The sequence below is a fragment of the Carcharhinus amblyrhynchos genome, chromosome 28 (assembly GCF_965287045.1).
Source record: "Carcharhinus amblyrhynchos chromosome 28, sCarAmb.v2.hapA, whole genome shotgun sequence".
In the NCBI taxonomy this organism is placed as follows: Eukaryota; Metazoa; Chordata; class Chondrichthyes; order Carcharhiniformes; family Carcharhinidae; genus Carcharhinus; species Carcharhinus amblyrhynchos.
The window spans coordinates 30,067,996-30,090,065 of NC_137351.1; the positions used below are offsets into that span (position 1 = coordinate 30,067,996).

At 44.4% G+C, this 22,070-nt stretch overlaps 1 protein-coding gene and 1 non-coding gene across 2 annotated transcripts in view; one reads left to right on the top strand and one right to left on the bottom strand.

Annotated features, from left to right (window-relative positions):
- Positions 1-18,689, top strand: part of adamtsl3 (ADAMTS-like 3) — a 548,277-nt gene extending 529,588 nt beyond the window's left edge. Inside the window, exons 28-31 of the mRNA XM_080214139.1 lie at positions 9,836-10,043; positions 12,977-13,086; positions 15,244-15,458; positions 15,720-18,689. Of these exons, the coding sequence (XP_080070265.1) occupies positions 9,836-10,043; positions 12,977-13,086; positions 15,244-15,458; positions 15,720-15,835 (649 nt within the window). The 3' untranslated portion in view covers positions 15,836-18,689. The remainder of the gene's footprint in view (positions 1-9,835; positions 10,044-12,976; positions 13,087-15,243; positions 15,459-15,719) is intronic.
- Positions 13,947-14,019, bottom strand: trnaf-gaa (transfer RNA phenylalanine (anticodon GAA)). Its single transcript has one exon. It is a non-coding gene; the product is annotated as a tRNA-Phe (tRNA).
- Positions 18,690-22,070: the final 3,381 nt, after the last annotated feature.

Sequence of the window (22,070 nt, forward strand, 5' to 3'; positions counted from 1 at the left end):
CACTCTGATGAAGAGCCATTTGTTTTGTATATTTTATCATGGTGTGTGGATGTTGTTGGCTCTGCCAGTAATTCATTGGCCATCTCTGATTGCCCTTGAGAAGATAGCAGTGAGCTGCCTTCCTCAATTATGGCAGTACGGGTGGTGTAGGTACCCGCACAGTGTGGCTAGGAAGAAGTTCCAGGATTTTCACCCAGCGACAGTGAAGGAATGGTGATATAGTTCCTCATCAGGATGGTGCGTGGTTTGGAGGTGAACTTGCAGGTGACGGTTTTCCGTGTGTGTGTGTGTGTGTGTGTGCAGGCCTGTCCTTTTATGTTGTAGAGCTCATGGGTTTGGAAGGTGCTGTTAAAGGAGCCTTGGTGAGTTCCTGCAGTGCATCTTGCTGCTGCTGTGTGCCAGTGATGGAGAAAGTCAATGTGAAAGGTGGTGGATGGGGTATCAGTCAAGCAGGGTGCTTTGTCCTGGATGGTGTCGAGCTTTTTCAGGGTTGTTGGAGCTGTACTCAACCAGGCAGTGGACAGAATTCCATCACATTCCTGACTTGTGCTTTGTGCAAGGTGGTCAGGGTTTAGTGAGACAGGAGGTGAGTTGCTTGCTATAATAAACCTGCTCTTGTATTTATGTGTTTGGTCCCAGTTTGGTGTCTGGTGAATGGTAATCTCTACAATGTTGATAGTGATGGCATCTGAAAGTCACTGGGGGATATTTCTGTTGACTAATTTTCAAATCTTGCACTTTTAGTCGGAATTTTCCAACAGTGGAAATTCAGAAGTTTGTTGCAAACAATTGGACAACATTTAAAGACCCTGATGTAGGGTCATCCCAACTGGAAACGTTGGCTCTATTCTCTCTCTGCGCAGAGGTTATCAGATCTGTTGCGTTTTGCCAGTTTTTGTTTCAGATTTCAGCATCTGCAGTATTTTGCCTTTATTTTGATCTGTTTTTGCCCCGTACTAAGGATTTATCGAGTTTAAGGTTTGTCTTGGTGCAATATGCTTTCACAGTTGGGCTCCTACAGCTGGTGAAAAGCAATCGGCTCTAAAGTTGAAGAGATCTTTTCACTTAATAACCATTGCTTTGTTTTATTTTTCCCATTCATGGGATGTGGGCATTGCTGGCGATGCATGCATTTTGTCACCCATCCCCAGTTGAACTGAGTGGTTTTCTATTTTTGTGGGTCTGGAGTCACCTGTAGGCCAGACCGGGTAAAGGTAGTGAATTCTCTTCCTACCAGACCATGATTAAACAAGGAACAAGAACAAAGAAGAGTACAGCACAGGATTAGGCCCTTTGGCCCTCCAAGCCTGTGCCAATCATGATGTCCTAACTAAACTAAAAAAAACCTTCTGCCCTGAATCAGTCTGTATCCCCTCTATTCCCTCTATATTTATGTACCCATCCCAATGCCTCTTAAATGTTACCAGTGTGCCTGCTTCTACCATCTCCTCTGGCAACACATTCCAGCACCCATCACTCTCTGCGTGAAAAACTTCCTCTGCGCATCTCCCTTAAACTTCCCCCTCTCACCTTGAACCTGCAGCTCCTTTGTAACTGACACTTCCACCCTGGGCAAATTGCCTCTGACTATCCCATGATCACCATGACTGAGACTAGCTTCGTCTTCCAGATATATTAATTGAATTCAAATTCCACCAGCTGCCGTGGTGAGATTTGAACCCATGTCACCAGATCATTAGCCTGGGCCTCTGGATTACTATCCAGTGACATTATCACTTTGCCACTATCTCCCTCGAGGTTTACTTCAAGGGAAAGAAATGGCAAAAGTCTATTCTGTGTGGATTTGGGTTGGATAATCTGTACAAGAATGGTTTTCTGCTGTCACATACTCGTTTGCCAAAACACTTGATTTTAATTTTACCCGTGTGTATTTTTTCTGAAATTCACTTGCAGTGCTAATTTAATATGTTAAATTGTCAGCATGCCTTTGGATACCCCTGGAGATTCCTTGTACAATGTGTTCTCTCATGCTTGCCTTGTGTAATAATCTGAACTCCAGCTGTAATGAGCTATTGGTTCCAACCCAAGTTCGAGCCTTCTGGAGCAAGCTTGAAATTTGCAGTGACTCTTAATGTGAAAACCACGGTACAGGTGCTTTCTCGGATGTACGAGAAATTAAATTGGAAGTGAAGCTCAGAAAAAGTCATGTCATCATCTTGACAACCTGCTGGGTTTTACTGCACCATGGCCCCTTTTCAGGCCATCTGCTTTATTTAACATCCAAAATGCCATGGATTTTTTTTTAAATTGTAACATTTAATTTGCCACTGAAGATGCCATGGTGTGAAATGTGGTAGCAATCCGATGTCAGTAATCTGAGCGAGACCAGTCACGTGAATCGCGGCCGTCAGAACTACAACAGCCTATTTTCTGCTTATTGATGGGTGGGGTGGGTATAAAACTGCACAGTGGTTGGAGCAATCTATTTATTTTTAAAGATTGTTTAAGTATAACTGTGAACATTTTCAGGATTTCTGTATTGTATGGTTGATCCACTGGATCTCTGACAAACAGATCCCTGTAGTTGGCCGTAAACCAAACATAAAATTACTGGAGGTCATTGAGGACCTATTTTTGGTGGGTGGAATCTGAGATATGTAGGGAGAAAAGAAATAAAAACAGAATAAAAAGAAAGAGATTGAAAGCTTAGAAACTGCGTCAGAGGAGGATCGAGAGTAAGGGGAGTCGAGACAAGTGGCTGGATTTCCCATCCCTTTCCTGCCGGCGGGATTTTCCAGTCCTGCCAAAGGCCTCCCCGCCCGACCCCCTCCCCCTTCGATGGGTTCCCAGGTGGCAAGGTGGTTAAGCCCACGCAGAATGCCATACACCTCGGCGGGACTGGAAGATCCCACTGGAGGCCAATGTCTAACTATCCTCGCTGCTGGAAAACATGCTGTGGGGGATGGAAAATCCTGGCCAAGGAATGACTTGGACCACAGAGAGTGATTGTGAGAGCTTGCTGTGTCTAAATTGACTGCCTCTCTGCCTACAGTGCAACACTGATTTCATTTCCAAATCTCCCATTGATTGTGAAGCACCTTGGAATATCCCTTAAAGATATTGCACAAATGGAAGACTTTTGTTTCTTCCTATGCTCAGCACGTTTTGTATTAAAGTTTATTTGAAGGAAACAAAATTGAACGACAAGATCTTCCAATGAGCGTTTTTTGCAACCATTTGGCAACTGGCAGAAAAGTTAAACTATCTGATAGATCCCTTGGATTTTATCATGCCAATCACAAAAAGGGCTTGAATTTATATCACAACTTTAACATGGGAAAATGCCCCAAAATGCCACTTAGGCAAGAGAAAAAGAGATACCAGACTGCACTGAAATCCTATCGAATATTTGAGTGACTGAGATTTTCGCTAAAGCAGAATAGAAAGATTGTATATATCGTTGAATTTTATTCAGCCAAAGTTTGGCTCAAGTTCTTACTTTATACAAGTTGTGGGTGAGCCAAGAAAACAAGGATGTGTTGATAAATGGAAAACATCAGGCGAGCCAAACAACTGAAAATCATATTGCCAAACCATTTCCCAATATGAAGAGGCTCAGTTGACAGCTCATCAAAGGTACAAGTCCAAGTTGAACTCCAAACTTAAGGATTATTAACTAAAACTCCAAGGACTGGTGGAAGAATGCACAAATATGTTTCCAACGTAAAGACACAACTCTGCGAAGGTAGGGTCCCATACCTCATTTGTTCAAATATTGCCAAATCGGATCCATCACCCAAAACTGAAGAGCTGGTACCAAATGTTCCATTCGACCTCAGCAGCTCGATCAGTCAAGTGAAGAATCACTCACAAGAAAGTTCAACTTGTTGAAAAGTTGGATCCCGGAACAAAACTACTAATCCCAGAGGAGCAGGTTGTTGGTGTCTCCGAACACTCTTTGTGTAGCCAGCTGCTCTCTTGCTCATCTATTTCAATGAACGCTGTCAAATAATTTCCCAAATCAGTAGAAAGCTACAAACGTCATGTGCGACCACAAGAAGAGGTCAAAGTCGGACTCTGGTAAGTGCATGCCAGAATCTCTGCTGCCAATTATGTCAGAGCGCTTGAAAAGAATAGAGGAAGAAGCTGTTATGCGTTCTCAAACACAACAGTTTACTGTCCACTTGCCAATTTGGCAACCAAGCAAATCAGCAATACGGCTTCTCAATTCCACCGTGTGAAAAGCATAGAATCCGTACAGCACAGGAGGAGGCCATTCTGCCCGTTGAGTCTGTACCGACCACAATCCCACCCTATTCCCGTTTATCCTCATTTACGCTGCTAATCCCCCAGACAGTCCCTCTTCTTAAGACGGCACAGTGGTTAGCACTGCTGCCTCACAGTGCCGGGGACCCAGGTTCAATTCCAGCCTCGGGTCACTGTGTAGAGTTTGCACTTTCTCCCCGTGTCTGTGTGCGTTTCCGCCGACTGCTCCGGTTTCCTCCCACAGTTCAGTGATGTGCGGGGTTAGGTTGATTGGCCGTGCTAAATTGACCCTCAGAGTCAGGGGGATTAGCAGGGTGAATGTGTGGGGTGACGGGAATAAGGCCTGGGTGAGATTGTGGTCGGTGCAGGGTTGATGGGCCGAACGACCTCCTCCTGTACTGTAGGGATTCTGTGACTGTCTGAAAATGGAGTTGCTTTTTGAATTACTGGGGTGTAGTCTCCCCTGCCGTGAAAGGTTTTCCTGTCACTGTCAATGCCAGCTCTGCCACACTGGTTTGTCCTTTAACTCCCACTCATGGAAAGCAGCAGATATTGGTGTCCTCAGCAATTTTAAATTAGATATCACGAAGGGATTTCTGATGGAACACTGCCACCTGTTTCAGTGCTTAATTTCTGTTGATTGGCCATGCTAAATTGTCCCTTAGTGTCAGGGAATAGATACGTGGGATTATGGGAATAGGTGGGATTGTTGTTGGTGCAGGCTCAATGGGCCGAATGGCCTCTTTCTGTACTGTAGGGATTCTATGATATTAAACTTGGACCTTCTTGGGTAGGTGTACAAAGCCCATGGGATAATTTTGAAGAAGAACAGATGAGTTTTCTGCGTGTCCTGGTCACTATCTATCCCTCTTCCAACGTTGCAAATACAGATTATCTGGTTATTATCATATCGCCATGTTTGGGAGTTTGATGCGTGCGAATTAAGTGCCACATTTCCTACATTGCCACAGTGAGGTCACTGACTTTGAGACAACCGGTGGTTTTTAAAAATGTTCCATAAATGCCAGCCTCTTCCTCTCCGAGGAGGTGACAGTTCTAACCAAACCTTCTCCACTCTATGGATTCGATGACTCTATGATGCTCCAGGGATGGAATATTTTAGTGAACATTAAACAGTGACTTTCATTCATTCCTCAGTAAGTGTTCTACCCTAAACACAGCGCTGCCTCACAGCGCCAGGGACCCGGGTTCGATTCCTGGCTTGGATCACTGTCTGTGAGGAGTCTGCACGTCTTCCCTGTGTCTGCATGGGTTTCCTTTGGGTGCTCTGGTTTCCTCCCACAGTCCAAAAGACGTGCTGGTTGGGTGCATTGGCCATGCTAAATTCTCCCTCAGTGAACCTGAGCAGGCACCGGAGTGTGGCGACTAGGGGATTTTCACAGTGACTTCAAGGCAGTGTTAATGTAAACTTACTTGTGACGCCAGTAAATAAACTTTAAACGTTGAGAAACAGTTGTGTAAGTAACCAATTTGTTCACAGCAATGTCCCACAAACAGAACAGTAAGAAGTCTCAAAACACCAGGTTAAAGTCCAACAGGTTTATTTGGTTACACGAGCTTTCGGAGCACTGCTTCTTCATCAGGTGAGAGAAGAATTGGGCTCCCAAGCCATTATCTCATGCAAGAACACCATCCACCAGGTACATACTCTTGCGACTTGGCCAATGTTGTCTATCTGATGCGCTGCAGGAAATGATGCCCCAAGGCATGGTACATTGGCGAGACCATGCAGACACCATGACAATGGATGAATGGACACTGCTCGACAATCACCAGGCAGGAGTGTTCCCTTCCTGTCAGGAAACACTTCAGCAGTCACGGGCACTCAGCCTCTGATCTTTGGGGAAGCGTTCTCTGAGGCGACCTTCGAGACACATGGCAACACAGAATCGCTGAGCAGAAACTGATAGCCAAGTTCTGCACACATGAGAATGGCCTCAACCGGGATCTTGGGTTCATGTCACACTACCTGTAGCCTTCATGACTTGTGTGGGCTTGCTAAATCTTACAAACTGACCTGGCTTGAGACAAACCACACCATTTTAATCTGTGCATCACCCTCTCTCCATTCGCATTATCTACACCTGTAAAGACTTGATTTCCTGTTCAGACTCGCATTCCAACCGTTATCTTGTAATTGAGTTTGTGTCTATATGTGCCGTTTGTGAACCCAATTCTCCACTGACCTGATGAAGGGGCAGTGCTCCGAAAGCTCATGCTACCAAATAAACCCGTTGGACTTTTTCTCAGAAAGAAATTTTGAATTAGTTTTAGCCAACATAAGAAATAGGAGCAGGAGTAGGCCATCTAGCCCTTCGAGCCTGCCCCGCCATTCAATAAGATCATGGCTGATCTGAAGTGGATCAGTTCCACTTTCCCGCTTTCTCCCCATAACCCTTAATTCCCTTGTCTATCAAAAACCTATCTACCCGTGACTTAAATACATTTATCGAGGTAGCCTCCGCCACTTCAACGGGCAGAGAATTCCAGAGATTCACCACCCTTTGAGTGAAGAAGTTCCTCCTCAACTCCGATCTAAACTGCCCCCGCGTTATCTTGAGGCTGTGCCCTCGAGTCCTGCTGTCTTTTCTGAGCAGGAAAAATCTCTCTACCTCTACCCTATCCATCCCGTTCATTATCTTATACGTCTCTATAAGGTCCCCCCTCATCCTTCTAAACTCCAATGAGTACAGACCCAGTCCATTCAGTCTCTCTTCATAGTCCAAACCCCTCATCTCGGTATCAGCCTAGTGAACCTCCTCTGCACTCCCTCCAAGGCCAATATATCCTTCCGCAAGTGCAGCGACCAAAACTGCACACAGTACTCCAGCTGCGGCCTCACCAGTGCCCTGTACAGTTGCAGCAAGACCTCCCTGCTTTTATATTCAATCCCCCTCGCTATAAAGGCCAGCATCCCATTTGCCTTCTTGATCACCTACTGCACCTGCAGACTGGGCTTTTGCGACTTGTGCACAAGGTCCCCCAGGTCCCTCTGCGCCATAGCATGTTGCAGCTTTTTGCCTTTTAAATAATAATCCCTCCTACTATTATTTCTGCCAAAGTGGATAACCTCACGCTTGCTAACATTGTACTCCATCTGCCAGGTCCTCGCCCACTCACTCAGCCTATCCAGATCCCTCTGCAGACTTTCCACACCCTCCACACAATTTGCTTTTCCACTCATCTTCGTGAGTGGAAAAAGCCAAGAGCCAGAATAGCACAAGGGAGCTACAGAAAACAGACTTCTTCAACGAACAATAGAAAATCCCAAAAACCAAAGAGTGGGGACAAAAAGAATGTCTTAAGAAGACAGTTAAAGGAACAAAGAACAAGAAGTTGAACAAAGTCCTGTCCAGGAGAATTCAGAGAAAGTGCTCTGAGCTAAAGAGGCAGCTGAGAGAACCAGGTTTAAAGTTGACTCGGTGAGAAGGCAGACATCCGAGATAAATCAAAAGTTTGGTGACACCTTAATACATTCTGTGAAGCAGTAGTGTTCTGTTGGCAATGATTGGGTAGCTGAGAGATTGAGGGGAAGCTTGAACGCACGTAGCAATCCAAAGTTGAAGAATATCAAAAAGAGAGATTGAAATCTGGAGGTTGCTTCCTTAGTGAAGGTATCCAGGAGAAAATTTTGTCTGGAGGAAGATTCCAAGCGTGTTTTCCAAAAGAGGAGTTTGGAAACACTTGTTTAGAAGTCACAGTTCCAGTATGACCAGTTGGTTCACAGTGTGACAAGAATCTGAGGGGATTTGATGAGAAATCCACAGAATTTGTATTGAGTGGCCTCTTGCAATTAGTTTCTTCAGAGTGTGTTGTGTCTGATCAAATATCACCATGTGGTTTACACAGACTGTGTACTTACTGAGAACGTTAGAGAATAAGATGCAGTTTGTAACTTGTATTATCCTTACAAATCTGTCTTTGGCCGGAATTCTCCAGTCTTGTCTGTACCAATGAGTGCAGAGAATTTGGCATTCAGCCAAATCTCCATTCACTGCAGCGAGACTGGAGAATCCCAGCCTTTGGTGAGGTTGGAGAATTCTGGTCCATATTTTTAAAGATACAGGTAGGGTGAAGGAGTAGTGTATTATAGCAAATGTTTTCTTGTTTCATAAATACCTGACTTTTTTGTTAAATGTTAATCAGTGACTCTCTTCATCCATGTCTCTAAACTTAAAAAAAATTATGGTGTAATGAGCTGTGGTCCAATTCAGGACTTGATTGTCCACTGGTAACATCAGCTGGGATTGTAACATCACTGTAGCTGTTCTTTTAGTCCATCAAGTCTGTACCAACCCTCTGAAAGAGCCAACTTGCTCAAATTGGCTGTTTGCCATAAGCAATCTTGAGCGAGAGAGAGAGAGGGAATGCTGATACTTGTCAGCTTCACTCACTTTGCCTCTGGTTTAAAGAATAAAGGCTGTATTTTCCTTATGGAGACAGCAAACACATGTCAAGACCATTGCTGGGACCCAAACCCTCCCACAGGGGGAAACAGTCACCCCTTGGGATTTTGACGGAAGTGTCTTGTTAATTGGCATGGAGACAGGTTTCCTGCCCAATTAAGGGCAGTTGTCAGGTTGTTGAAGTGAGTGCACCGATCAGAGGTCAAAAAGGGACAGCTATGAATGGTAACTAACTGAGAGGGCGGTGCCCTGTCCCTAACATATTTTCAATCTGCAATTAAAAAACAGATACAGCAACCAGGCCATCACCGTGAGTGGTGTAAGGGGAGAATCATCTCTCCAGGGTGGCCCCTGCTAGTGTGAGAAACTGGACACCAACTGGAAAATTCCAAATTGCCCCCAGTATGTGCCAGGCTCTTAACGAGCCTATTTGACTACCAGGGCAGGGGTGAGGCAAGGGTGGAGGGTAATGGCATGGGTAGCCTTGCTAAGCCCTGACCCAGCCTTGACTAAAACTGGGTTGGGAAAGCAGCGTGCCAGCCAACGCCAGTATTTCTGAGCCCCATTTAACTCCATACCCCCAGCAGAGCCTGATAATCCTGCCCTCTGCTTTCTTCCAAGTACAGTAAGTCTCACAACACCAGGTTAAAGTCCAACAGGTTTATTTCGTAGCATGAGCTTTTGGAGCGCTGCCCCTTCATCAGATGACTCATCTGATGAAGGGGCAGCACTCTGAAAGCTCGTGCTACCAAATAAACCTGTTGGACATTAACCTGGTGTTGTGAGACTACTTATTGTCCTTACGCCAGTCCAATGCCGGCATCTCCATATCATTTCTTCCAAGTAAATCTTGCTTACACAGACTTGGGTATAAGTTTTGTTATATTAGTGATCAAAGTGCATTTGGCTAACAATATCGCCAGTATTTTGTGAACTCGCTTGGGCGAGACTCATAAAATCCCACCTGAAGACAACGGAAAATTCCGTTCTGCAAACCTCACCCACTCCGATTCCGGGGCAATACACCGGTAAAATTCCAGCCTATATCTTTATTAAGCTGTAACTTCCCTCCCTCAACTTATTTTCCTGGCCGTCCAAAGAAATGGTGTGGCAATGCGGGATATTGATCTGAAATAGTTTCACGGCACACAACTTTATGAAGCTAATCTCTGCACCTCCAGGTGGGTTACGACTGCAGTGTCAGCGTGTTCGGTCTCGTGCGGGAAAGGAATCCGTCAACAACGGGTGACGTGTGAGCAGCAAACAGCCCGAGGAACAGTCAGAACATTACCCCCAGCGTTTTGTGCGGAGACAGCAGAGCAGCCCCCTGAAGTGGAGGGTTGCCTATTGCAGCCTTGTGTGGGATGGAGGAGTCCAGCATGGGGAGAGGTAATGATATGGTTCTTTACTGAGGAAGGTTTGATATTCTTTGATGTGAATGATGACTGTGAAGAAGAATGAGGAAGTAGAAGTTTTGTAGAGGCCAGATTTTTAGCGCACTGGTTAAAGCTCTTGTGTAAAATTCCTGTGCTGACCTCACTACATGTTTTACTTTTTAAAAAATCTCAGCTGAAGAATTTTACTCAAGTGGCTTTATCAGTGAGTGAAAAATAGCCAAATTCCAATCTAAAGGGATCTTCCCCATAGTATTTAATGACGTAGGTAAAAAATATCAATTATAATACATCTCAGGTCATATTTCCTGCAACGCTGTTTTGGGATTACAGATGTGCAGTCTCACTCAGCAGGTGACAAACTTCCAGTAATTCAACAGCTCTGGATAGCTCCTTGTCTTCATCATCTGTGCTGTAAGCAAGGACTGCGATTCATTCACTCAAAACTATCAAATGTCCAAGGTTTCCTGCATGCTATAGAACATCATCTTCCATTAAGTTAATCAGAGAGAGGATCGAATGGATTCTGTTACCGGCGCGCAACTCTCTCCAATGTATTTGAGCTCCATGCAGTTCTTGCATCAAAACCCGGGTAGTGAAGATGGAAATTGATTCCACCCTCTTGCCAATGGGGTGACTACTTTCCTAGAAATTGCCTTCGGATTTGCACCAATATGGACTGATCGACTTGTTTTGATTCATCTGTGGGAAATGGGTGTCGCTGGCTGGTCAGCATTTAAAGCCCTATCCCTGGTTGCCCTTGAGAAGGAGGTGGTGCGACCTGATAGAAGTCTACAAGATTATGAAGGGGCCAGAGTGGATAGCCAGGAGCCTTTTTCCCAGGGTGAAAGAGTCAATTCCTAGGGGGCATAGATTTAAGGTGCTAGTGGGAAGGAGATGTACAAGGCAAGTATTTTTACTCAAAGGATGATGGGTGCCTGGAACTTGCTGCCAGGGGGAGGTAGTGGAAGCAGAGATGATAGTGACTTTTAAGGGACATCTGGACAAATACATGAGTAGGATGGGAATAGAGGGATGTGATCCCTGGAAGAGTAGGGAGTTCTGGTTCATAAGAACATTAGAACATAAGAAATAGGAGCAGGGGTAGGCCATCTAGCCCCTCGAGCCTGCCCCACCATTCAATAAGATCATGGCTGATCTGAAGTGAATCAGTTCCACTTTCCCGCTTTCTCCCCATAACCCTTAATTCCCTTGTCTATCAGAAATCTATCTGCCCGTGACTTAAATATATTCAGTGAGGTAGCCTCCACCACTTCAACAGGCAGAGAATTCCAGAGATTCACCACCCTTTGAGTGAAGAAGTTCCTCCTCAACTCTGTTCTAAACTGCGCCCCCCTTATCTTGAGGCTGTGCCCTCTAGTCCTGCTATCCTTTCTGAGCAGGAAGAACCTCTCAACCTCTACCCTATCCATCCCTTTCATCATCTTATACGCCTCAATAAGATCCCCCCTCATCCTTCTAAACTCCAACGAGTACAAGCCCAGTCTATTCAGCCTCTCCTCATAGCTCAACCCCCTCAACTCCGGTATCAGCCTAGTGAACCTCCTCTGCACTCCCTCCAAGGCCAAAATATCCTTGCGCAAGTGCGGCAACCAGAACTGCACACAGTACTCCAGCTGCGGCCTCACCAGTGCCCTGTACAGTTGCAGCAAGACCTCCCTACTTTTATATTCAATCCCCCTCGCTATGAAGGCCAGCATCCCATTTTCAGTCGGGCAACATGGTCAGTACAGAGTTGGAGGGCCGAAGGGCCTGCTCCTGTGCTGTAGTTTTCCTTGTTCTCTGAGCCACCTTTTTGAATCGCTGATACAACTGTGGTTTGCTGGGCCACTTCAGAGGGCAGTTGAGAATCAACCACATTACGCTGGCTGTAGAGCTGCGTGTAGTCCAGATTTTTACACACTAACTCATCGCATGAGACTGAGCCCTTCCCTTGCTGGAGAATCTGTCTTCTCATTGCACAGTGATTGGTTGAGGTAGGCAAATAAAATGTGACTTTAAGGCACACGAAAAGTTTAAATGCCCTCCCTAAAGTTGAGTGGGAAGGTGCGAATCACAAATTCACACCAAGGAGACAAACAGAGGGAGGAAGTAAAAAGAGAAAAGATCTCTGGAAAAAAGTAGAGTGAGTGGCAGGGATACATCCTGAAGTCCATTCTTACTTTGTTGAAATGATAAAGGGGAGCACAGGTTCGTAAAGTAACTAAATGTATAAAATTACAAGAGCTTCGATTTTGTATTGTGAATTTGACAGGTTACAGCACCATAAAGCAAGATGACTACTTTTTATTATTCATTTGTGCGATATGGGCATCGCTGGCTGGCCAGCATTTATTGTAAAAAGTCTGACAACACCAGGTTTAAATGTTTTGAAAGCTTGTGAGTTTACTATCAAATAAATTGGTTGGACTTAAACCTGGTGTTGTCAGACTTCTTACTGTGTTTACCCCAGTCTAACGCCGGCATCTCCACATCAGCATTTATTGTCCATCCTTAGTTCCCCAGGGGAAGTGGAGAGTCAGTCACATTGCTTTGGTTCTGGAATCACATGTAGGCCAGACCAGGTAAGGATGGCAGATTTCCTTCCCTAAAGGTCATTATTGAACCAGATGGGATTTTCCTGACAATCGGTTTCACGGTCATCAGTACATTCTTAATTGCAGCTACTTTTTATTGACTTCACATTTCCACCATCTGCCGTAGTGGGATTTGAACCCGGGTCCTCAGAACATTAGCTGAGTTTCTGGCTTAATGGTTTAGCGATAATACCACTAGACCATCACCTCCCCAAATGCTAATCAGTATTACTAAATCCCATCGTACTGCAAAGACCAACTTCCTCCAGACTAGGAGCCAGCATCACTTTCGAAAGCAGCAACAATAAACATTTTTTGTTTTGTTTGACAGTGCTCTGGTCGTTGTGTGGCTCACAATGTTGCTGTACAGCATCGTCACGTTGTCTGCCAGTATACAAACGGAACTGCAACTGCAGAAATCACCTGTGCCAAAATAAAGAGGTATTAATCCAATAAGGGAAGGCAGTTGTATAATTTGTGGCATTTCCATGGTGTAACATTGCCAATTTTGTGGCCAACTTATTGAACGTTTTTGTGGATTGCATTGAATGGTTTTGATTTCCGATAATTAAATATCAGATAAGTATTTTAAATGGTACATCAAACAAGAGCAAAGTTTAAATTGAGCTCTGCAATATCTGCAATATGGAGAAAGTTATTTTCAGTACTTTCTCAAACATATACAATGGATATTGATATGTACCATTGAAATATACTTGACTGGGCTGCAAGGTGGTACAGTAGTTAGCGCTGCTGCCTCACTGCACCAGAGATCCAGGCTCAATTCCATCCTTGGGTGACCGTGTGAAGTTTGCACATTCTCCCCGTGTCTGCATGGCTTTCCTCCGGGTGCTTTGGTTTCCTCTCACACTCCAAAGATGTGCGGGTTAGGTGGATTAGCCATGCTAACTTGCCCCTCCGCGCCCCAGGATGTGTAGGTTAGTTGGGATTGGCCTTGATGTGGGGTTACAGGAATAGGGCAGGGGGAGGGGGCCTGACTAAGATGCTCTGTCAGAGAGTGGGCGCAGACTCGAGGAGCTGAATGGCCTCTTCTGCACTGTCGCGGATTCTATAGATGTCATTCAGTGTGTCTGCTCCCTCTGCTGGTGAAGTCATGCAGTTCTTTGATTGGACATGGTTGTCACAGCAGCACGCTACCCAAGTGCCGTGTACGGACAAAGGTAAACTATTCCACCTCATCTTTCTTGAACTGTTTGCAGCCTTTGACAAGGTTGGCCATGCCATCCTCTTCCAACACCTCACCAATTAGCAGATAGCACAGAAAGCCAGCAAGGGGATCCTGCCGAAACCCGGGATTGAACCAGGGACCTTTAGATCTTCAGTCTAACGCTCTCCCAACTGAGCTATTTCGGCTGGCACTTTGTCATAGTTTCACAATCATCTTTTAATTCCAAATTTTTTTTACTGAATTCAAATTTCATCATCTGCTGAGGTGGGATTTGAACCTGAGTCTCCAAGACATTGCGCTGGGTCTCTGGATTACTAGTCCAGTGACAATACCACCACGCCACTGCCTCCCCTATTGTCTAACTGGGTGGGACTGTTCTTGATAAGATCATTCAGATAAGATCATGTGCCTAATATCACTTGCAATATCTCTCTTTTGGTTGCTGCATCATTATCTCTAGTGTCCCACAAGGATCTATATATCTATGGGCCCTCTGTCTCCCATCTATATGTTGACCTTTGGCAACATCATCACAATGTCAACACAGCATTAATTTCCGCATGGATTTGGGTCGGTGTCTGTGGGAGTTTGCGCATTCTCCCCATGCTTGCGTGGGTTTTCTCCGGGTGCTCCGGTTTCCTCCCATACCCCAAAGATGTGCTATTAGGCTAACTGATGTAACAAATTGTCCCTAAATTAGTCTTCCCTCAATGTGGAATGCCATAAGCGTAGACAAGGGTCATGGGTGGAGAGGGGACTGTTGGCGGCGCGGGCTCGTTGGGCTGAAGGGCCTGTTTCCCGGGCTGTTTTGTTCTTTGTATGTTTGCAGATGACACACAACCCTACCTCACCAACACCTCTCCACTCCTTCACTCTTGATAAATTAACAGATTGGATATCCAGTACTGGATGAGCTGAAGTCTTCTCCAATTAAACATTGGGAAGATAACCATTTGAATCCAGATCCCCAGAGCATTACCCCAGCTCTCTGGATTACTAGTCCATGTTAAACCTCTCAGCTGCAGTCCGGTATTAGAAGATGATGCAAGTCCAGTTTCTTTACAAACTCATTATTATTCTCTTTTACAACTCCACATACACACACCCAGCACTCAGTGCCACTGTAATGCCTTTATATATCCTGGTGAGTACTACTGAATGATTAACATACAAATTAGGTGGCAAGAAGGTTGCAGTTGACCCATTCCTAACAGTCCAGTGGCAACACCACGACGCCACTCCCCACAGCTCTGTCCGTTTCTCCTGCGTAAAGAACCGGTGGCACTGACGGCGAGGAATCTGCCGAAGCTCAGGCGCTGCGTGTAGTCCCAAGGCGCTGATTTTGAAACAGCCGCACTGTCTGCCCACTCTCGCACCAGTCATGAGTAATAAGGTGCTGTAATCCACAGGCCTGTCTCTGCTAGACGGTGTAAATCGAATCGGTGTAACGTGGAATGGAGAGCGGGGCCGTGGAGGCAGTGTGCTGCAACATGTGGGAATGGTTTCCAGTCTCGCCGGGTGACCTGTGTTCATAAGAAAAATAACAAGGTTGTGGCTGATCAGTACTGTGGATGGAGGAAGCGACCGATCACATGGCAGCGCTGCAATCTAACCTCCTGTGACAGTGAGTACATTTCTGCTTTGCTCAAGATCAAAATAAAATGACATTTCTCACCACAAAATAAATGCTTGACTTCAAACTTTGTGCAGTCGTTAACAAGTGTTGCTCTGAACCTAATCTGCATAAGGCTGGGTACACTCTGTAGGGATCTCGTTACAATTTTCTTGTGTGCTAAGTCTACGGCAAATGAAAAAGCGAATCATGTTTCCATTCCTTCACCCCTATAACGTGCCAGTTATTTAGATTTGGATGCGTTGCTTTCAGCTTCTGAAGGAGGATGTACGGATACAACGCGCTACTGTGCCCTTGTGAAGCGCCTCCGGCTGTGCCACCTGAACACCTACAAGCAGAGGTGCTGCTCTTCCTGCAGGAACCTGTAACTCATCCACGCCACCGTTCGCTGGATCAATCCGAAATAGACAGTGAGGCGATTTCTACAGAACTGCGTGGCGGTGAACTGACAGCGGGCGAACCTAGTGCAAGTTGAACCAGAAAGATATTTTCATATTGTTGTAAATCTGCTTGTACATACAGAAATGCGCAAAAAAGGTTTCCTCACTGACCCTTATGTTAGTCAAATGTGTACCAGCTGATCCTTAAAGCAAGAGCTTCTCAAACAGTTCTGCTTTTCAGTCTAATACGGATTTGTTGTGCTTTAGTGTCCTTTTTTTTCCTAAGTTACAAGAGATATGTGTTTAAAGTTGCATCACGGTGTGTGGATTATTTGCTTCCACCTGGGACTAAAACCTTTCCTGAAAGTCTGAATGGGCTGATGTTTCACAAACTGACAGCGAGGATCAGGAAAAGCTTTCAGCCCAGGTGAGTTTTTGATAAGAGTCTTTATCCCGTTTTATCACTGTAACCCACTTCCATTTCACAGCTGATGTTACTGGTTACAAACTGTAGACAGAAGAAAACACAAGAGAATGAAGCACTCAGTAGTTTGGTCCTGTAATTTGTAGATGCCCAAATCAACTGCAAATTAATGTCCATTTTGAACATTAAGAAATGAAGGAAGCTCCCTTCCCAGCGGAATGCCGTGTTTTTTTGGGATACAGTCAGAGAACTGACGTACGGTGTTGTAGGCTTATCCACCCCATGGATTCAAGTGTGCATTACCCTCAGCATGAAAATATTGAATTTATTCTATTGTTCGTGATTGTGAAGAAATACCACAAGTCATAAGGCATGATTGGGATAAAGCTGATCTCACTGAGTGTCTTTTGTTTTCGACTGCAGAATTCTAAATTCAAGCCAGCCAATTATTGTGGTTGTGTCTCCAGCTGGGATGCCTAAGTTATAGTGTGGTGTTTCTTCTAGTTTTATGTGTTCCCGTCTCAAGATGCTCCTTTCAAGAAAAAGTAGAAAACCACTATTAATAAAGTCCGGAACAGAGTAGCCAGTTGCAATGTGCAATTAGTGCACAAGTGCATTTTACATTACACTTCAAATATCGAAGGAAATATCCAAAAAATAAATGTAAAACCTTTCTGTCTCCGGAGAATCCCAACCGCTCTCAGTTATCCAGCTAATAGTTGACCTTATACTGTTCACTTAATGTTGCTGCAGAGATTTGAGGCCTCTGCTTTTCTCAGAGATGTAATACCTAAAATTCCCAGGGCTAAATCAGGTTAGAATCAGTGTGTGGGAGTTTTCTGTGGCAGCCTGTTATAAAAACCACATGCCGAAAATGGTTCCCGCATCAGTTACTGGCAGAGTAAGCTATACACTGTATATCTGGCACTTTCAGTGCAGAATACTTGTGATGATTATGTGCATGTAAAACCGATCATATAATAATAATAATTTCATTAATTGTAAACCCCAAATATAAACTAAGATACAATGCTTTTACTTTCCAAAGCTTTCTGAAGAATTAAATAATCCGGTGAATCAATTGTTCTGACCCTTTGGGTTCTTAGAAATATTATTCAGAGACTACTTGGAAAAAAACTGAGATTTTCCTGTTAACTCTTTCCAAATTGTAATGGAATTTCTGTTTTGACTTGGTCATCTTAAAACTTGCCCTCAAATTAATACGTAAGGTAGGTTCTGGGAACTACATGAGTAGTGAGGTCACAAAAAAGCTCACATTTCAGTGTTATTTATAACGTGTTACCTCAGTTTGTAATGTTCCATTTTCCATGCCTCTATTTTTATCCCTTAATTTCAAACGGTACCTCATTCCACTGCAATTCCTCAACTAAAGGAACAATGCACAAAGTAGTCCATTTCTAGGCTCTGTTACTTGACCAGTCTACAAGATATACCCAAAGTGACCCACTCATTGGGCTTCCTTTTTTTTGGACTTTCTGGAGTTGTCTTGTGACTGGGACTTGCACCCCACGCCTATCCTTCCACATCCAGCAGTATTCAGGTACTTAACTGTTACAGATAATTGAATTTAAGTGGTGGCACAGTGGGTTAGCGCTGTTACCTCATAGCGCCAGGGACCTGGATTCAATCCCCAACTGGGGTCATTGTCTGTGCAGAGTCTGCAGGTTCTCCCTGTGTCTGCGTGGGTTTCCTCCGGGTGCTCCGGTTTCCTCCCACCGTCCAAAAGACTTGCTGGTTAGGTGCATTGACCATGCTAAATTCTCCCCCAATGTACCAAACAGGCACTGGACTGTGGTGACTCGGGGATTTTCACAGTAACTTCATTGCAGTGTTAATGTAAGCCTACTCGTCACACTAATAAAGCTTGGAAACTTAAATTACCCTTATCTCAGTAAAACGTGTAGGTATACAGCAATACTGTGTCAAAGTGCTCAACATGCAGCTGTTAACAAGCACAAACACATTTGGTGTCATTAATTATATATCACAGCTACACGCTCCTTAATTTAAGCTTTGATTCTTAACAGCCCCTTTGTTTACTTAATGTATCTGCTGGGCTTTATTAACATGAATATTCTGGCTACAATAAAGATGACAGAATATTTATTTTTATTATCAGTTGACAAGGTAATGATGTGGGATGTTAATTCAGCTTAGACATTTCTTCTGGAGAATTAGAATGTCAATGCCACCGGTTTTTTGTAACTCAGTTGACAAATTCATTTATGTTCAACAATAGGCATATGTTTAAGTTGAGTTTAACAGTATTATAGATGATGGAAACATTTATTGTCTGTTCACGTACAGTTGTGTGTTGGTGAGTGCTCCGATTATGTTCCTGTATACAGCTGTTTTAAGTTGGTCTTTTCCATTCGTAGGATACTAGGTACCTGGGGGGTGGGGTGGGGGGGGGGGGCGCGGGGCGGGGGGGGGGAACTCTCTCTTTACATTATCCAATCATCAATGGGTCTTGGCCTTTTGCAAAGGTTGTGCATAAATTAAAGAAAGATAATTGTAACATATTACTTGTAAATATTTATTTCCTGTTAAGTGCAATACTGAATGCTGTATATTGTGTGTTTATAAAGAATATTTTTGTTGGGACTTTTATTTTTTACTACCAAAGCTTTGGTTTTAAATTGCTCTTCACTTTCTATTTATAGTTAAAATGCTTATAGCTAAGTAAAGCACTTGCCAAATTTGCCTAAGTTAATTCCTCCTTCTCCAGACGTGGAAATGCATGTTACGTAGCAATGAAATTATGAATTATTGATCAGCTTTGCCAATGATGCTAGGGGTGTCCAAACTGAAGCCTGTAGGTGACACACGTGGCCCTTCACAACGAGCTTGCAAAGACGATTTGACAAAATCCTATTTGTGCTTGTTTCTTATTTCTAAATATATCTGTGGTCCTGGGGGTTTGGACAGGGTTAGATTTTAGAGATGGATCAGTTCTGAAACAGAAGACCAGCCTTTGAATAGTGTCAACTATTTGAGACATCTGCCTATGTCTTTGCTGCTCTCATTGACTTCTGACCCCTCAACACCTCAAATGTAAAATGATCATTCTTGTGTTTAATTCCTTCCGTGACCTCATCTTTGCCCATCTCTGGAACCTTCTCTCACCATCCCCATCATAAACTCTTGAGAGGAGAATTTTGCTGTCGGTGGAGAGGTGCCAGTGTTAGGACACAAAGTGGGTGATGGCCAGTCCAGATATAGGAGTCCGCAGCAACATGGCAGCTGCTAGAGGATATGAGACTCATTCTAACATGCAGAATGCACCAGTTAAGGCCTCTCACTTCCCTTACTCGGCATATATAAATGTATCTCGGAGAGATTCATCAATCATTCTACCTCTGATCTGTTTTCCCAACTCTCATGCTTTATTCGCGCTCACTGCCCTGAACTGCAACATTAGCAATGGTTGCCAATTGTAGCCAACACTAACCTAACAACTAGCAAAGTTCTGAAGCTCCATTCTTCATTGTGCGTCACTGGAAAAATCTGTAAATCTCTGGTAAATACCTATTAATTGCCTCCTTCATCTGCATAGTTGCCTATCATCGTCAGTAAGCACAGTCTCCACCCAGTAACCCAGCCACAGGAACATATCAGTCTTGCACCCCACCTTTCTCCCAGATCATCATCCTGCTTGTGGGCAAATTCCACCCTCTGTTTCTCTGATGTAAAATTCTTAAATATCCCTCCCCATTTCCTTCACCCTATCATTTGGGGCTTGTGTCTGTGGCTGTACAGTCTCTGGTCTCTGGAACATCAATTTCAATCCTCTTCCTGCACCATGTGGTGCACTAAGGCAGATCTCTGACTGTTCCACAGCTAGTAATTCCTACAAGACCTCACTAATCTGTCACCAGGGGCTTGTAGCTTAAGGGGTGCCTTTCTGCATCAAGTGTGTCTGATCAGAAGTCTCTCCTGCTCTTACCACCAACCATTGGCGTGTTTGGAAGGTAATCAAAGTGTTTGACCCACATTATAAACGCACCTTCCTTGGCCATCAAGTCCTGAGGTGGGATTTGAACCCAGAGCTTCTGGCTCAGAAGTAGCGACACTAACCCGCTGCACCAGTTCACTTTCTGGAGTCTTCTGCAATACAATCTGCTCTCTGTCCTCTTATCCAAGCTCTCATCCCTCTTAATTAACTTTGACTTAATTCTTTTTGTTTTGGCCGCATCTCCTTGAATCACCTTTCTAAATCAGAGGCACTATTTAATACAATCAGTTGGTCATTATTCAGTTTTATCCGTGGCCTCAATTCTCCCTGGTACACGCAATGGGATGTTTGGACACCCCTGCTACAATATGGAGCAGGTTTGAGTTCTGACTAATGTTTCCAACATGGCTTCACAGCCCCATTTGTGATTCCAGGGACGTTGAATATTCGTATATTTTGTTGAATTTGCTTCATCTTAATAAGTTACAATAAACCCACATTGTATTGGAAATATATAATCATTGGAAACAATATTTGTGCTGTGTATGTAATCCAGATTTGTTGTGTGAATTTTTTTTAATACAGTTTAATAAAATTGAACTTTTAACCACAAATATCCATTCCTACTGAATTTAGAAAATGTTATTCTCATCTGTGAATTGTTTTTTTCTTCAGACAAGATACCATGAATTTGTCTTCCCATAAATGACAAATCTGTTAACTTCCAGTTCTCACCCTGAATAAATAGTTTTTATTTTCCTGACGATTTTTTCTGTTGGTGGATCTTGTCCTCTCCCAGTGGATTGGTCCATTTGTTCTTGGTCAGACATGCTACAGCCAATGATGCTGTCCCTTCCACTCCTGAGTATCTACTAAAACTCACTCCTGTTGATAATTAGTAGACTTGCTGGGTGGAATTTTCCCACAAAAATGGCCAAGTATCCATCTTGGCGTGAAAACCGGTACGATTCCCATTGAGCGGGAGGTTTGGCACAGTGGTTAGCACTGCTGCCTCTCAGCACCAGGGACCCGGGTTCGATTCCTCAGGTGACTGTATGGAATTTGCATGTTCTCCCAGCGTCTGCACGGATTTCCTCCACGTGCTCAGGCTTCCTCTCTCAGTCCAAAGACATGTAGGTTAGATGGATTTGGTCATGCTAAGTTGCCCCTTTAGTGTTCAAAGATGTGTGGATTAGCCATGGTAAATAGAATCCCTACAGTGAAGAAGGAGGCCATTCAGCCCATCAAGCCTGCGCCGACAACAATCCCATCCAGGTCCTATTCCCTTACCTTGCTAATCCTCCCTGACACCTACCATAGAGGTGAGGGCCCCTCCATGAATTGAGGAGCAGGTTTCATCCTCCTGGGTTGAATGAGAGCCAGTGCTATGGGGGCCAGCCGTTTCAATGCAGCCTTGATTAAAGTGTTCAGATAACCCCCAGGACGTTTAACATGAGCCAACCTGCATATCTTTGGAGTGTGGGAGGAAACCAGAGCACCCAGAGGAAACCCACACAGACATAGGGAGAATGTGCAAACTCTACACAGATAGTGATCAAGGCCGGAACTGAACCCAGGTCCCTGTGAGGCAGCAGTGCTAACCACTGTGTCACTCCAGCGTGAAGTTACAGGGATAGGGAGGGGGAAAAGGCCGTCAGCGAGTTGGTGCAGACATGATGGGCCAAATGACCTCCTTTGCACTGTAGGGATTCTGTGACTCCAGTGATGTGATCCAAGCTGCAACTGTTAGGCACTTTGAGAGAAAAGCATTTTCCCCATATGAAACACTTGAGGTGTGAAGTGTCTGATTTACCCATCCTGGG